Below are 16,786 nucleotides of genomic sequence, written 5' to 3'. Positions count from 1 at the left end.
CAAAATGTTGCTTTTTGGCTCGAGCAGCAGTCGTGCGTTGGGCTGCATCCAGCGTCCTGTTTTTGATGTTTGTCTCCATGAGGATTTGCTGCAGTCTTCACAGCTGAAAAAGTGGAGTCGTCTGCATAAAACCCAGTGACTCTTTAGGTTAAGAGGCTACCAAATACCACCCCTGTCTGTGGCCATCCCTCTAATTATTAAAATAATAACCCCAGACAGAGCTTGTGGCCCTGCTGGCGGCTCAGGGTATGTTGTGCTGGGCCCTGTTCAGACAACTGCAAAAGAAAGAGATGGTCCTTACCCTACAGTTGGTTATCTAAGGGAATGTCCCCCTCGCACCGTGGGGAGAGGATGGGTGCCTCAGGAGCAGTGACAAGCCAGGCTGGTGGAGGTCCCTCCCCCCTTGCGGGCACAGAGGTTTGGGATCTGGAAAGGGAAGGCAAGCGGAGACCTCCTCCATGGCTGTGCCCTGTGTGAGGTGATGCACTGCGTGGCTGTGAGCTTGCAGAGCTCTTCCCTGCCAGTAGCTGGTCCTTCGTTTTGTCCTTGTGGCTGCTTCTGCCTGGTGGCTTGGCAGGAGCCCTGGCCATGCTTGACTTCTCTGAGGCTGCCTCAGTTGTCCATTTCTTCTCTGCAGCAGCTGGAGGTCCGTCCACGCGACCGTGAAGGTGTGCTGCTGGCCTTCACACCGAGATTTGGGAACCTTACCTCCTTTAGGCAAAAGCACTTATTCCAGCCAAGCTTGTGCAGCTGGTATGTGCTAGGCTGCTCAGAGGAGAGAGGACCAAAGCAAACAGGCAGAAGTTTTTCACTTGGATTCGGTCGCTGTCCCAAACGGACTGAGCAGTTCAGGTCAGCAGGTTAAACCAGCATTAAAACATGCTGAAAGCCTGGGGATGTGTGACTGCCTGCCCGGTTACAGGGATGCCCATCGCCCTGGTGTCAGTGTGCCGAGTTCACGTGTGTCCTTTCTGACTTTGTGATGCTGCCTTTTCTTCTCCGGGCTTGAAACTGGAGATGCAATTTACGTGTGGCGTGTGGCTGGGCAAGAGTAAGTTGTATAAAAGCCAGTTACCTGCAGTGGCTGCCATCTCTGGCTGAGTGCATCTCTGGCTGCTTCCTCCCCTCGGCTCTTGAGAGCCGGAGCGAGGATTATCTAGAACAAATCCTGTTACCCAGCTGCTTCTGTGGTGGAGACCTGCTGGGCACAGGGATGAACCCCTCCTCGCTCCAGCAGCCCCGGCAGCAAAGCAGTCGCAGGACAGGAGTGCCCCACAGGACATAAATCACGGTGCTGTTTGCAGATGACATCACGGGCAAAGATCAGGGATTTTTAGGGTTTCTTCGCCAGAAAGTGGCAGTGTTGATTGCCAGGCTTAGTAGTGAAGAATTCGAAGTTGTGATTCATCCCTCAATCCACGTCTTAAGTATGCAGTGGTAAAGCTAGGAAAATCTGTGTATGTATAAAGTGTTTCCTCTTAAGCAGCTGAGAAACCCTTAGGTGCAGCAGTTATTATTTTACTTAATTGGGATTGGAATACCAAATGGTCAGAACATGCCAGCTCGTGTCTGTTGTGAGGAAAACTCAATTGCTCAATAGAAATGTCTTTTCATCCTGCCACACTGAAGAGAAAATAAGATCAAATCTATTGAAAAGAAAAATTCCTGACATTTTTTGTCATCTGCTCAAATGGCTGTTCAGGCCCTTGGAGGTGGCTCGGCATGGGCGGTTCTTGGTGACAACATACATTTGAGAGGCAGCTCCTGAGAAGGAAAGTGGTTCTTTGGTGATGCTCAGACTTCTGGTATGTAGTTTGATCTTTCACTTTTTAATTACTACAGCAATTAGCGCAGTTACAGATTATGCCCTGCCTTTGCTATTCTCTATGTGCTTCTTGCACGGCATTTGCTGGCCCTGAGGATAAACCAACCTTGTGCAAAAGCGCATGCCGGCACTGAAAAGTCATCGGTATGTGTATGTGAATCATCATCCGTGTGGATGTTTGCTCCGAACCTCTGCAGCTGGTGAGACAGCGTCTGGCTCCGAGCAGCTCGTGCACAGGATGGTGCTTTGCCCGTGCTGCCTGTGTCCATGTACAGCCGCCTAGTAGTATACAAAGGGCAAAGGCAAAGCTGTGCCTGCTCTTTTCCTCCACTTGTTAAATAATTATAATCGGCCTCGCAGTAGTTGAAGACCGGGCAGAGCTCACCGGTGACGTGGGGTGTTGGTGCAGCAGGCTCATTGCCAGAGGGATGCTGAGAACGTCAACCCTGTAAACAAGAAAAGAAACTCATTCTGTAGCTGAGCAAATTAGACACTGTGCCACAGAGGTAGAGAGGAAAACCCCTGCCTCATGTGAGCTTGGGCAGTCACTTTTCTTGCAATTTTGTTTTGTTTTTCTCTGCCATTACTAGCAGCATTTGCTTCGTTCAGAGCTTCAAGCTATATGAAGCAGTGTGTAATTCTCATGGAGGGTATGTCATGCTGACACAGAGCTGCTAGACACCTTCTGATCTCAAAGTTGGGAACTGCCATTTACTCACACGTTTTCAGTGTTTCTTGTTTCTGCTGGTGAAAGCACCTACCAACAGAGAAATGGATATTGATATGAGCAGCGCCTGCTGCAGTGCACAGCCTGTTGTTCAGCTAATCAGATGAACGAACAGTCTCAGTCCAGCTTCCCTGTTAAGAGCCGCTGAAGAATACTGCAGGGTTTCCCCCCCTTGCTTAACTAAATGTTACTAAAGAAAATAAGTTTAATCAAGTCCAGACCTTTTTGCAGGAATCGCTGTGCTCTTCTCCCCGCCATGTTCTCCTTCCCCTCACAGCGAGCAGAGGGCACCGCACTGGCTTGGCCAGTGCTCACCCGTTGTGTTGGAAGAGCCTTGTTTGCTTGGTGGGGTTCAAAGATCCTGCAGCAGCCATCTGAAGAAAAGAGCGAAATCCCAGTGGTCTGGCTGCTGTCTCTCCACTCTCCTGCCTGTCGCAGCCTGTCCGAGCCTGATTTCTGCTCAGGTGTGAGCTCTTTTCTGTTCTGTTTACACTCCACTTACCAAAAGAGGTTGGAGCCAGATGATTTTTCTGCAGAGGATATAATTTCAATGGAGAGAAGTGGGAGTTTGTAAAACAATCCATGGGATTAGTAGCACCTCGGCTCCTGCAGGATCTCCCCACCCCCTTCTTGAGTCTTATTTCTGTTCTTTGAAAGCTGAAATTTCCATTGCTGTTGATACCTTGCCAGGCACTCTAGCAGGGTTACTTTCCCTTGGATGCAGTTCAAGAAACCATCGTTCCTTTTCTCTATCGTTTGTCATCAAGGTGCGGGGAGTGCTTTCCCTGCGCTACCCTGCTGCCTCCAGCACTGGCAAGAGTAGATGGCCATGGCTGCTCTTCAGACCCACCACACTAGAAATGTGAATTAGAAACGATTTTGGTGGCAGGGAAGCTGAAGCATTCGTGTCCTCAAGAAAATACGCTTCAACATTTAAAAAAACCTGAAGCAAAATCTGTTCAGGGTACCGGCAGAGGTCTTGGTTAAAGCCCACCTCCACCAAAGCAGCAATCTGAAGGTGAAAGGCTCATCTTTGTGATGTGCTTTAGGTTTGTACATTTAGGCAGGAGTGGCCTAAGGACTTCTGAGAGACTCGTAGCATGACGTTTTTATTTTAGTATAAACTGCCGAAGTCAGAGGTTTTAGGTTAAAAAATCTTGGGGCAAGGGCAGCTTCAAAATTGGGGTGGTCTGGGGTCTGCCCAGGCTGGAGCCTGCGGCAGGTCCTGCCTTCGCTGGCCATTGTGCTCTGCCAGGTACCGTAACACAGGATGCGGTTACCAAGGGGGGCTAGATGGGAGAGGAAACCCACCCTCCTGCTTCCCGCAGCCATGTCCTCTGCTCAGGCGCAGTCTGCTTCCTCTGGCACTGGGGATGTTTTCCAGTTTTATCGTATCTTCCTTGTTTTTAGGGTTTGGGCTAACTCTTTCACAGAATCACAGTGTGTAGATTAAAAAAACATAGTTTGTCAGAACTAAAAAAAAAAAAAAAATACGTTTAAGAAGGAAAAGAAAGCCTAAGCATAGCTTTCTGCTGCTTGTAGGAGGAGCTGGCTACAGGACAGACTGTTTTCTGATTTCTCCTCCATGCACATCAGTGTGATATCTTTCATCTTGGTGATGTGCATCATTTAAGTAGACTGTGTTGGCTGAACTGGTGTGTGTCTGCTTCCTGTATGTCCACCTGATTTACCTGACCTGTCCTTATCCTCTGCCTTGCCTTGTCATAATGAAACTACAACAGGTTTTAGGGTTATTGGGAGAAAACCTGTTTTCCTAGAGAGAATATAGAGGTTCGCTGGATTTTCAGGGAAAATGTATGAGCTTTACTGACAGGAGAACCGGCAGAGCAAGTTAGCGGTGGATTTGAGATGTTAGCTTTGTGGCTTTTGTCTACCAGAGCCTGAGCAGTATTTGATGTGCAGACATGTTTTCAGACATTTCTCATAGAGAAGGTGTTGGCAGGTCTGTTGTTAACACCCTTGCCTTTAGGCCAAACTATTGAAAATTCAAGTTCAGCTTGAATCTCATTTCAATGGCTTGGAAGGCTGCAATCTGATGGGTTGAAAAATCTCGTCCAACTCCAGCCCTTATTAGGAGCTTAATCTGAAGCGCAGCCAAAGCCAAATAAGGGGGAGGGCAAAAAAAAAAAGCAGTAAAATGGAACAAGAAATGTGCATCCAATTTACAGTATTCCTCTGCAACCTTAATTCAGCCCCCTGCATGCGTTACAATGCAGTTTCTAATTACAGGATCATGTATGGTTTTTTCCATGGCACCCCTGCCCTCGCTGCTCGGGGAGGGCAGTCAAGGTGGCCCAGGGAAGGATGGGGTTGTGTGTGTAGGGCCTCTGCCCTGCACAGTGCAGGATTTGGAGGGAAGGGAGTGAGGCAAGTCATGGAAAAACAGCAAGGATAAAGTGATGGTTAAGGAGATGAGATTCCTGCTCTGCTTCTGCCGGAGGGCTCATGTATGGCGCTGGGTAAACAGCTTTTCATGCACAACAAGGGACTTGATTTCCTGGGTCCCCAGGCTGAGGGTTGAGTTGCAGAAGTGCCGAGTGCTCCTGCTGCAGATGATCTCATGGGAAGTTGTATGTCAAACATTTAAAATGCTGCTCGGTGCTATTTATTTTTAAAAAAGGGAGCTGTAGGCTGATTCTGGAACTGGATGCCCAGAGTTTCTCTGTACCTCTTTTCTTCGGCTATGAACCGGAGGTGTTGTGAATGTAGTTCTCTAGGATTTTATGAAAATAAATTCACGGTCTTTTGAGAAGTATCCCAGTCTGCAGCGGCAAGACGCCTTCATTTTTGCCTTGGAGCAGCACGTGAAGAGGGCTGAGTGCCATGCATGAACAACCAGTTGAAAACAAAAACTAAATAATTCCTTACTGGTTGAGCGTCTTCTATTCTCGGTACTGATTGCGTCAGGACTGTATGCACACGTGGTATGTGGCCATGCTGTAAAGACCCTACACAAGTGGACCGGATTAAAGCTACAGGGAAAACTAATTTCCAGCACATCCTAGCTTTTCAGGGCTTGGCAATTCTAATATTTTCTTAATGCAGGCCTTCAGATGTAATATGGTATAAATTACAGGACTGGGTGAGTAAGGATTTGTGTGCAGAGGGTACAGGCATCCTGTAGCAAACCTTACAGGGAGGAGGTCGAACAGCTTGTTCCCGAAGGTGGTAATCCTTTTGCATTTCTGACATGTACCAAAAAGTGGGAGGTTTTTGGATCATCCAGGAAGGACCTTGTGTGTAGTTTAGGCTGCTAGCACCAGATGTCTGCTTTTGGCTTATCTGAACGTGGGTTTCGTTTGATCTTTAGGTTGGACCACTGTTGTGTGTTGGAGCCTCACTTGCAAAATAGCTCCTGTGTCCATTGAAGAAAGAGGTTGAGGAAGTTTTTTTTTCTGTGGTTTTATGGAACTCTATACCATCGTCTGTCTCTAAGGAAGATGTGACGCACGATGGCTTTGCAACTATGCAGCTTGATGGAGAGGCGCATAGCTGCGGATGCTGTCACAGGGATGCTCCAGCAAGAGGTTTGCGAAGTTGAGAGGCAGCTAGCGTCCCTCTCTCTTCTCCAATATCCTTTGGACTTTGTTCCAGCTTATCTCCTTCCCCTCAAAATGTGGATTGGGAGCTGCAAAGCTCTCTGCAAGAGGAGAAGCGTGTTTTGTACCAGCCTGGCAAGAAGAGCCCCATCAGCCGTGCTGTCAGGAGGAAGGGCTGCGCTCAGCCGTGCTCCTCCCGGGCTCTGCAAGGTTTTGAACACAGCTCACTTAAATCAGCAGATGTTGTCAGGCATGCACAGGCAAAACCTTGCTCTAATTCACTAATTATAAAAATTCCTGGCAGAAGCTCCATGTGAGTCAGCTACAAAAAAATTACTTAGGAAAAAAATAAGTTTATGGTATAAGGTTGACTTTAGCACACAAGAAGAAGGGAAGCTGGGGCTTTCTGTAAATCCGGTTGATCATCCAGCTTTAGCCCACCGTGTCCTTGTCTGGAGAGAGTGCGAGGGGAGAAGCGGAGCAGTGAAAGCCCAGGGGCTCATCCCACTCTGCCCGCAGCTCTCTGAAGCTGGTGGTGTAGCAGGGGCTGGATGGAGAGTTTCCTTTCCACTGCCACAGGAGAGCCGGTGCCCAGCCCGGGAGCTGGCATGGCTCTGGCTTGTGAATCGGGGCAAGGCAGCCCCAAGGATGGGAGGAGGCTGCTGCTGCCTGCCTGGGGTTCATGTTTGCCTTTCACCTTGCTGCACACACCATCCGGCACGGGGAACTGAGGAAACCTCAGATCCGGACAGGTCCTGAATTATCTGCAAAGGGTGTTCGCAGCACTGTCTCCTAGGGAAGCTGCCCTTTTTTTTTTTTTTTCTTTATAAACGTTGGATTTTATTTTATTTTTGTTACAAAACCCACATAACTAATTTCCCTTGGAATCTTTTGCAGGCGTCTGCTCTGAGTGTGTTTTGGCCTCGCTGCCCAGTGCTGGTTTTGAATCCCAGTCCCAGTGGTGGGAAGTTTTTAGAATTAATGCCAGTTGTATTTTTTTAATAGAATTGCAGTGTCCGCCTGTGGGTTTTAAACAAACTTCCTTGGCTTTATGTTTTGCCTGCAAGTAGCCAGTATCCAAAGGGTGTGTAGCCAACAACAGTGATTCGGCAAGGATGCAGCATTTCCCCTTTGTCAAAAATGACTTTGTATCTCTTCTTTTAGTCTAGTGTGCACCTTCCCGACCCTGCTGCTATACCTAGCTGTTCTGATCCACTGCAGCAGGCAGGATACGTGCCTTTGCATGGGGCTGTGGCACAGGCTCCCAAGGGAGGTGTGTGGAAGCCCCATCAGTGAGTAATTTAAAATTATACCTGGGGAATACGGAGTAGGAAACAATCCTGCCTGGTACGTCTGGGAATGGATGCATCTTTACAGGGTTGACTTTTCAGCTGAGCAAAATGTATTTGCTTGCACTTAGCATGCACTTGCGCTGAATTTTCTGCCTCCACCGGCTCCCTTTTCACTTTTGTACCTGGTTTTAAGATGTGGCTCCTGAAGCAGAAGATAATTTTTCAGGTTGTAGCACCATCCTTTTGATCCTGACCTTCCCTTTATTTCCTTTCCAGGATGTCTTTTGTAATACAACCTCACTGTGCTTCCTCTGCTGCTGCTCTCCCTTGCTGACCTGCCGGCGCAGGTTTCTGGCAGGAAGGGGAGCATCTCTGTGTACCGCTTTGCCGCCGAGGCGTGCCCCATGGACGCTGACATCCTTCCCTTTGATGAAACACCCAGCGCAGCCTCTCCAAACTGCCCTGTGTTGCCCAGGAGTGTCTGGGATCCAGGAGGGGTGTTTTCCCAGGAAAAAACAACTTTGCTGGAGCAGCCAGCATGCTGTGGCCAGCTTCTCACAGCCACACGTGCGTGTTACAGTGACTCTGTTGTTCAGGTGCTTCTCAGCATTTCCAATATGAAAACTAGTTTCGGCAGCACTAAGTTGTCTGCAAAGTTGCTATTGTTTGGGTTTGTTTTTCTTTAATACACCCTTCTCCGAGGAGCTTTTAAGAACATGCAACTCCTCGGTGTCTCCAGTGCGGCAGTGATGACTGTAGCGCTCGTCAGCTGTAATTTTTATAGTCCTTTTCCCCTTTGGTCAGCAGTTTTTATAGTTCTTTTCCCTTTGATGTTGGTCACTGTCAGCAAAGATGTTTGAAGGTGGTCTGATAGATAATATAAAGTATTAGTAAAGAAATGAAAAGTGAGCAGAAGACTAGCAGTGGTGGTATCAGCAGGAACACCCAGTGAAAGCAGTTGATTTTAGTGTTGAGGAAGGTCAGTATAAACATGGCTTTCACCTGGGATGGGAGAGGGAGGCAGAAATCCTGAAAACAGGTTTGTATCTGCATGAAGCTTCCATACCTTAAGAGCCATCTATATCCTAGAAGAGGCTTTTATTTATTCCTTGGAATTCAGAGTTTGGAGAGCACGTGTTGGCCATGCAAACTCTCAGCTTTGCCATAAATCTGTGTTTTGGCAGTGCTTGTCCAAATGCCATATTATCCAGATAGGAATAGATAGGGGATTAAAGCAGAATCCTTTGCTATTTATGGACTCCCTTGGGGAATACGTTGAATATTCTTTTGAATCAACTAAAAGGTAACCACAACAACCCAATGCTGCACATGCTAAATCTTCCCTGTGTCCCTCCTGTAGACCTGCAGAGAGGGAAGGGGGGATGCGGTGAGATATTTCAGCTTGCAGATCTGAAATCGCGTTGTTCAGGCTTTAACGATCTGCCACCTGCTGATTCCCTGGGATTCAGAACAGAATCTGGGACACGTGCTTATTTTTTTACAAATGGGATGGGCTTGGAGCTTTAAATCTCTCCTTTCATAAGCAAACGAGGACTTGGAAAGTATTAATTATTTTGTACTATCTGTAGCAGCATCTTTCAGTAGAAGTAGCTAAGTCCTTCCCTCCTGCTTCGCAACTGTCTTTACAAATTCAGGTCCCCTGTATCTGGGTGTCTCTGTTGGCGTGGAAGTGGAGGAGCGGGCTGGGTGCCAGCGTGCCAGACAGAGTCTGGAAGCATTCAGCGGAGCTGCTGGCTCAGACCGTCCTGACACCCTTCAGCAAACTGAGCAGCAAGAACTTACCCGAGAAGGGCTTTTCTCCTCTTTTTGAAATTATCAGTAATCCAAAGTGCTGCATATGTGTGCACAGAGTTTAACCTTTTGGTCTCCAGCTCTGCCCAGTGGAGAGAGGAGATCCTTGACCCTCCTAGAGAAAACACAGAAGACCCAGTCCAGCTGTGTTTGAGTTTTTTGCTGCTGTAGAATAGTCAGTGCAGGTGGACCTCTTCCCTCGCCTGCATGCTGGCAAGCAGTACTACTGAGGACCGGGCACCTGGGCCCTCAGACAGTTCTTCATTTGCTCACCGCCTTGCAAAACCACGTGTGTAGTTTATAACGTTCAGAGCAAATGCCATGAACTTTATAAATTGAAGACAAGGAAAGTTTTTGTGTAGGGGTGCAGCTTTACAGACCAGCTGGCTCCGGTTTGGTTTCTCTGGGCTTGGGAGTTTCCTGGATTTGGGTGCTCCTTCCAGCTGCCCAGCCCCAAGCAGCCCCTGGGGCATGTGTCTGCAAGGGGGCCAGGGCGTGCTCCTTGCCTGCTTGGTGGTGGGGGAGAGCAGTGCAAAGACTGAGAAATGCTGGTTTCTCCTCTAAAACTCTCTTGCTTTTTATTCAGGAGCAGCAGGTTTGTTCTTGGGGGGAGGAGCACACCTCGCTTCCTGCATCCCTTTTGTGCAGGGCTTAATGCAGCCCATTTTTGTATGTGCTTGCTGAGAAACAGCAAAAATCAGGAGCAAGCGGATGGCCAGTACTTTTTCTCCTTTGCGTGCCTGTTTAATTCGATAACATGCATGGCCCTGCCTTTTTGTTTACCTTAGGGTTTGTTATGACAAAGAAGATGGATTTTTCCTGGCTCTTGCATGCACAGTATGTAAACCAACACGATGCAATACATGGTCAGCACGTGAAGCCTGCGTGACCTGGGAACTCGGGCTGTTCTTCGGTGCACCCCGTTGACATCAACTCATTGCTCGGTGTCTGCGTTGCACCTCTGCGACCAGGAAGCATGTCTCTTCTCTTCTCATGCTTGTAGCCACTTGCGCTGCTCGCCAACACACAGGCACTCATTTCAGGTTGCTTTTTCTGGAAATAGGGGCATTTGGGAGAAGAGATGCCATTGAGGTATCTCTATCTTCACCTCTGGACTTGGTGAATTCTTGGAAACCATGGGGAGGGAGTCTGTCTGCATCTTCAGCTGGTTTTGCTCTCCCCTTTTAGTACAAACAAATTGCCCCCTGATCTTGGGATGATTTTTGTACAGACGTTTCCTCAAGTCCTGGGTTTCTGAGCCGTTATTTCCACCTAGGGAACGGGTTTTTTTTTCCCCTGTGCATCCTAATTCGTGGGTGACTTCTGTAATTCATCAATGCTAGCTTGTCAGCAGAGACTTGGAATAAAAGGCTTTGTAGTGTACTGCTTAGTTGGCTGTATAAACATGAAAGTACCAGGTTTTTAACTAGCTTGCTCACATGGCTTTCCTCTGCAAAGCTTTAGCCAAAACACTCTGCTAGATAAAAGGGATGCTGAAAAAGTCCAGGTCAGGCGGAGATTGTGTGAGAAGGGGTATAACATTGATCTTTGTTTTAGTTTTATTTCTTGTAAGTTCTCAGTAAGAGCAGGGAATGAGGATAAATTGTTTTCATCTCTTGGTGGTCAAAGATTAAGATGGATGAGGCAGTGGGCTGCCTGGAAGAAGCTGTTAAGTAAGAGCCTGGCTGTGTCCCCCCTCTCTTGCATCTTGGATGAAGTTGGCTTCCTGCTTCCCAGGCGCTCTTCCCCACCCTCCTCCTTAAATATCTGAGCTGGTGAGTGATTGCCTTGAGTTTTCGAGCTCTTTGAACTAGAATAAATGAGAAGGGCTCTGGGGATGAGGCCTCTCATCGGTCACTTGCCTTTCACCTCTGAGGACAGGGGTTTGCATCAGGTGTGGCATTAAATGCACAGGGTTTGGTGCCCCTTAAGGCACGTCCTGCTAAGCCTGCCCGAGCTGCTGGGTGTTGCCGTAGCTGGTGCAGATTCGAAAAACCAAGAGTTTTAGATCCGAGCATCATCCCATAGAGTTTAAGAGTAAAGAAAGGATGAAGGAGGCTTTGGCTAAGAGGCAGCATGGTGTTTGGGTTCAGGCTCTGGGATTTCAGGGTCTTCGTTTGCCATTCTTTGTGGAAGTTTTCATGGAACAGGAATATATCTTGTCTGCATCCCAGATTCAAATCTGCAGGGAGAAGTTTCCAGGAAACTATGGACAATATTCATCCCATTTTGGGAGAGCACAGGAGGGGTATACAGCTGGGAAGTGGGATTTTAGAGCTGGCCATTGTGGGAGCAAAGGCACTGCGCTCGTGGTGAGGGGTGTACCACAGCATCATCGTGCTTTAAGTATTTAGTGAATTCTGTTTGTAAAAGTGGAGTCAGTTCATCACCAAAAGCGCCTGCGGGGTTGAAAATGTGAGACCCTTGGATAGGGGAAATTGTTGTGTCGGAGCCCCAATATTTTGCCCTGTTCATGAGAAAAAAGCTGTGTTTGAGGTAGGGCAGAAGGTGTTGCTGTTTGGCACCCATGCATAGTGTAATTAGGACTCACTTTACGTGGCAGATGTGAAGCTGTTGTGCTGGGGCAGAGCAGGAGCAGGGCTGGCTCTGCTCTGCCCCATAGCAGCTCCTAACCCTGCTCCGGGGCAGCCCTGCCTTGGCAAGTCCTCCCTCTCCTGCCTCTGTGGTCAGCCTCTCGTGGATGATTGAAGGGCTCCTGGCACCCATGTCCTTGCACAATACTCTCTTAGTTTTGTCATTTTGTTAATGAGCATCTGAAGAAGATGCTGGCTGGATCTGGGTGCAGGCGGGGATTGCTGGTCCCTTCTGTTCTGCTTTGCACACTCGGGCACTGATGGGAAAGGACCGTCATAGAAATGCTCAGCTTTGCACCCGACAAACAGGGTTCCCTGGGGTGCTGCAATAGCTGGGCTTGAGTTCTGAAGCACCAAGAGAATTCCCTACAGAAACACATCACTGCTATTTGCTGCTGCTGCTGGAATAGCCTCTGGTTGGCATCCTTCATAGTGTCACTAAGAGGGGACCGAAGCTTGAAGAGGCCTTTTTACTCCCTCAGCTCTTTACCCCGAGCCAAAAGCTTCAGGGTGGGGAGGAGCTGGTGGGTGCAGGCAGGTTGGGCAGGATGCTGGGCGCTGGCCCTCTGGTGGGTGGCAGGGTGGCTGCCTTCCTGCCTTCCCTGCCCTTTGATGTGCTGCAGGGTATGTAGTAAGCATCTGCCCTCTAAGAGAAAACAGATTTGAGTTATAAAGTTGAAAAAAGAGGGAGCAATTTTGCTTAATCATTTTCACACAGATCCGCAGGCATTTCTGTAAGAGCGAGCGGCATCTGGTTCAAGGGCAGCCTTGGCTGCTTTGAGCTCTCCTGCAGCTTCTGCAGTCTCAGGCAGAGATTGATGTTCCAGATGCTGGTCCCAATGACATCCTTATTCAGACTTCATTTTTTTTAAAGGAAAAAAAAAAAAGTAGATTATACTTTTTAAGATCATCTGAAGTATCAAGGATCTGTGAGCCTTCCCCCCCCTCCTGCCTCAGAGTAGGGCACTGCAAATTATTTCCCTATTTATGAACACAGCTCAGAAAGCAGAAGGAAGTGAGCTGCCTGCGTTGGTACCTTGGTATTCACCCATTCCCTCCCTCCAGCTTCTAGTCACTGCAAGAAATACAGGATTTTTTTTATTCTAAACACAAAGCATTCATTTCAAGGAGAAAGGACTTAAATGCAGTAATGCCCCTGCGCCCTGCAAGCTGCACAGGCTGTCCTGGTGTGCGCTTTCTGGGCGTCTCCAAGCTTGTGTATGTGGGAAAATTACTGAGCGACAGGGAAAGTACTGGAAAACTTTGGGGATTTGATTTAAATCTGATGAAAATGCAAGGCCGCTGCCTGGTTGGTTTGTCAGCTGCCGGCACCCATCAAGGTGGCTATGAAAATGGCTGCTGCGAGTTTGCCGCTGTGGTTTGCCAAAACCAGGCTTGTCATTTACCCATTTCCATCTATAGGGGTGCCAATACTGCCTGCCTTCGAGAGCCTCGTGGTGGTCGGTGTGTTGTTTTGGAGGTGAAAAAGCCCTGGGAGAGACGGATGTTGCTTGCCAATGTCCCTGGATTTGGCGTGAGCTCTCCCACAGCGAGTCCCATGGGAATGAGAGTCCTTAACCACTGCACCAGCAATCTTATCTGCTGCCTCGGCTGATGAGCTTTAATTACTGAGATCACAACTGCTGTGTTGTCCTTGGGATGCTACAGCTACGTTTGGCTCCTGGCATACCCTTCGGCTGTCCAGGAATGAGAATTTCTGATGGCGATCTGTAAAAGCTGCTCACCAAGAGAAGCAACAGCATCTTGTCCATCTCAGGAAGAGTTTGGCTGGCTGCTGGGACGGACCCCAAAGCCCACGGTTGGCTTTCGGCAGCGTGAGCATGTGGCGTCTGAGCAGACCTGCAGTCTTGGCCAGGGTAGATGTCGCAGGTTAATTTTTACCCATTTGGGGTCTGCATGCTGCATGAGATACAGAAAAAAATTCCACAAAGCAAACTGGAATTAAGCTGGAGGTTTTGTTCTCATTAGTGTAAAATCATAAAATCTGGTGTTCCTGATGTCTCTAAGGAGAGAAAGAGAATTAACTCCTGGAGAATGTAACCGGAGGATACTTAAAAGGCAAATTGTTTGCATACTTTCTTTAAAATTTGCATGAGTGTACTAAAAGGTCATCGTAACTGCAGAGTCTCCTCCTCAGATCCTCTCCTGCCGGTGGCTGATTGCAAGAGCCTGTTGCTAAGTGTTCCTGGAAACGGAATAAAGATGAAGCAAGATAATTGAACAAGAAGGAGGGAGAGGGGGGGAAAAGCTTGGAGCTCACAGCCGAACCGCAGGGCTGCCAAATGAGATGAGCATGTTGGAGTTTGACTCAGTGGCTGCATTTAATCAGTTCTGACCCAGGGGTAGAGAAGGGGTGACCAAGTCTGAAACTTTGTGGCAGATCTTTGGAAAAAGCCTCTTGGACGCAAGCGGATAATTTGCTTGCGTTTCCCGTGGCTCATCCAACTCCAAACATGTTGCTTCCTAGCATTGAGGCTGGAGTGGGGATGGGAAGGCAGACTGTGCTCCCATCGTGCTTTGTGCTCTTTTCCTGGATAAAATCTCTTTTCCTGCAGTGTGCATTTCGTTAGCCTGGGATCTTTTTCTGGATGCTCAGTAATCACGGAAAGCAACAGGATAAAATGAGAACGCAAACAAATCCAGATCTTGACTAAGGCAGAAAGCCTTCAACTCCAGATGACTTGAGGGGTATTCTCTGCCCGTCTCAGGTCAGGCTTCCCTCTGAGGAAACAACTGATGGTTGTTTCGTATGTTGCAGAATCAAATAAACCCCTGATGCAGCTCCTTTTTATTGCTGAAAAGACAAGGAAGCAAAACTTCCTCCTTAACTTTGGTCTTTCTCTAGTTGAACCTCTTGTAAAAACACCAGACTTTCTCCGCCCCCATGGATCGATTTCCTGGAAACAGTTTTAATAACTGTTTCTGGAGTGATTTTTATCATCCCAGAGCATTTTACAAACTCTGAATATAGTAACAGCTGAAATACAGCCACATCTGAGGAAGGTCACTGCCAGCACACAGCAGTCTTCAGCGTTTTATAAAAGAACACACAATCGGCTCTTCCTTTTGCATGGAATCTCCCTTATTCCCACCAAAAAGACGAGGTAGCACTCCTGCCGTCCAGCCATCTGCATCACCTCCTGGTTCGCCGTCAACTCGAAGCCCCCGTGGCAGAGCAGGTGCTGGGCATCCTTGCCTCACTGAAGCCTGTGATTTCTGAGCCTCCCCCTCCAGCTGGGGCTGGCTGTCAGCAGAGGGAATTAATACACCGCATCTTATCTGACATTTTGAATGCTCCCGTGGGATTTGCGTTGTCATCGGTTCCTGGCAGCAACCTCTCGTTTCTCTGTGGCTGCCTTCGTGCCGTGCCCGGGGCAGCGGGAAGGATGCCGTGCCCAAGGCTCGCTCGCACCAGGGGTCGGTCCTGCCTTCCCGGTGCCGTATTTCATCCCTGTGCTGACTCATGGGTACTCACCCCTTTGAGAAACTATATATTTTGTGACTTCCGTCAGTCAAGTCAGGATGTAGCTGGAGTTTTTGACCTTGCTACTGATTTATCGCCAGCCCTGTTCGTCTTTTTAATTGGTTTGGCAGTTGCAAGACACGCCGCTCAAGCCTTAAAATAAAGAAGAGGGAGCCCCAGCCTGCTGTCTCGTTCCTCCCTGGTCGATGGCTCTGGAGCTGGGGGCCTCTTGCGTCTCGGTGCTGGGTTTCGCGGGACGGATCGGGTTCCCTCGCTTGCCCTGCACCTGGCCCACCATGTGTGTGTGTCGTAAACCCCACATCCCCTCAGCCCTGTCTGCCTGGCCCCCTCCGGGCTTTCCTGGCACTGGTTGTCCCTCCCCATCCCAGCAGCTGGAAGTGACTTTTGCAAGTGCCTCTCTGCTCTGCCTCCATGCCCAGCCCAAACTGTGTCTCTGCTCCTTCCCCCAGCCCTCCCGATTTCCCTGTCCCTCTGCCTCCTCCTCGCAGCTAATGCCGCCGGCTTTGCTGGAGCACAGCTCGATGGGAAAGCCCCTCTGCAAAGGAGCAGTTGGGGAAATGGCTTCTCCAGCCTCCCGCCTGCTGGCTTGTGCTGCATTTGAGATGTTAGTGCATCTGAGCTGTGGTCAGCTTTGTTCTGCTCCGGGTTTTTAATGGGTGCAGGTGATTATTGCAAATGTGGGACTCGCAGTGGTGTTCTCCTGTGTAGGCATTAGTGGCTCGGTGTTGGGCAGGTTTATGTTCCCAGCCTGCAGCCTTTCTGTAGAGGGGTGAGTGTTGGTCTGGGGAGCAGGAGGAAGAGAAGTGCTCGGCAGGAGAGCGTTTTCCAGGCAACCTGACCCATTACATCTGTCCTGCCTGTGTCATGAGTCGGTCTGATGGTGTTCCCTGCACAGTACCCAGCGCTGGCTCAGGCCACGGTGGCTCTGGGGCTCAGCCGTGCTTGTGAATTGTATTAAGAGGACATGGAGGCCCTGAGAGCATGTCATCATTAGTGGTTTAGCCCAGAGCAGTTTCAGCAGTGGGATATTTGCACAGGACGAATTTTAATGGCTCCAGAGGAGAAATCTGCAAGCGCCGCAGCTGCGCTGGGTCGGCGCGGGCTGCGGGGACCCCCTTCCACCCCAGGAGCTGAGGAGGAGTGGGATAACTCTGAGCTGTCACTGGCAGGGATTGCTCTTTCCAGCTGGAGCTTGAGAGCACCTGGGTCTGGTTAGCTCCTGGCGTATTTTGACCTGAGTGTGGTTACGGAGTGAATCCCTCAAGCTGTGCCGCCCTTCTGAGCTGCGAGCAGAGTCCATTGCCTGTCTTGCATGCAAAGCACAGAGCTGCCCTGGCAGCGTGGGCTGCGAGCAGGCGCCGGGGCTGTGGTTATGGCCTTTCTAGCTCTGCAGCTGTGTAACCTTTGCATGAAAATCCTCCTTGGGTTGCAAACCAGGAGTGCTGCCAGACTGAGATTCAATGCTGTCGGC

General features: G+C 49.1%; 1 protein-coding gene across 3 annotated transcripts in view; it reads left to right on the top strand.

The window, feature by feature from the left end:
- The window catches only part of NXN (nucleoredoxin), a 53,949-nt gene that overhangs the window by 13,231 nt on the left and 23,932 nt on the right, over positions 1-16,786 (top strand). Inside the window, exon 1 of one of the 3 annotated variants that reach the window (XM_075518448.1) lies at positions 6,011-6,100. The exons of the other annotated variants lie outside the window; for them this stretch is intronic. Within the exon in view, the coding sequence (XP_075374563.1) occupies positions 6,026-6,100 (75 nt within the window). The 5' untranslated portion in view covers positions 6,011-6,025. Of the gene's footprint in view, positions 1-6,010; positions 6,101-16,786 lie in introns of those variants that run through there. 3 annotated transcript variants of the gene reach the window in all.

Source organism: Mycteria americana, chromosome 15 (assembly GCF_035582795.1).
Source record: "Mycteria americana isolate JAX WOST 10 ecotype Jacksonville Zoo and Gardens chromosome 15, USCA_MyAme_1.0, whole genome shotgun sequence".
NCBI classification, from domain to species: Eukaryota; Metazoa; Chordata; class Aves; order Ciconiiformes; family Ciconiidae; genus Mycteria; species Mycteria americana.
Note: the sequence above shows the minus strand (reverse complement) of the source record. Positions and strands in the feature narration are given on the sequence as shown.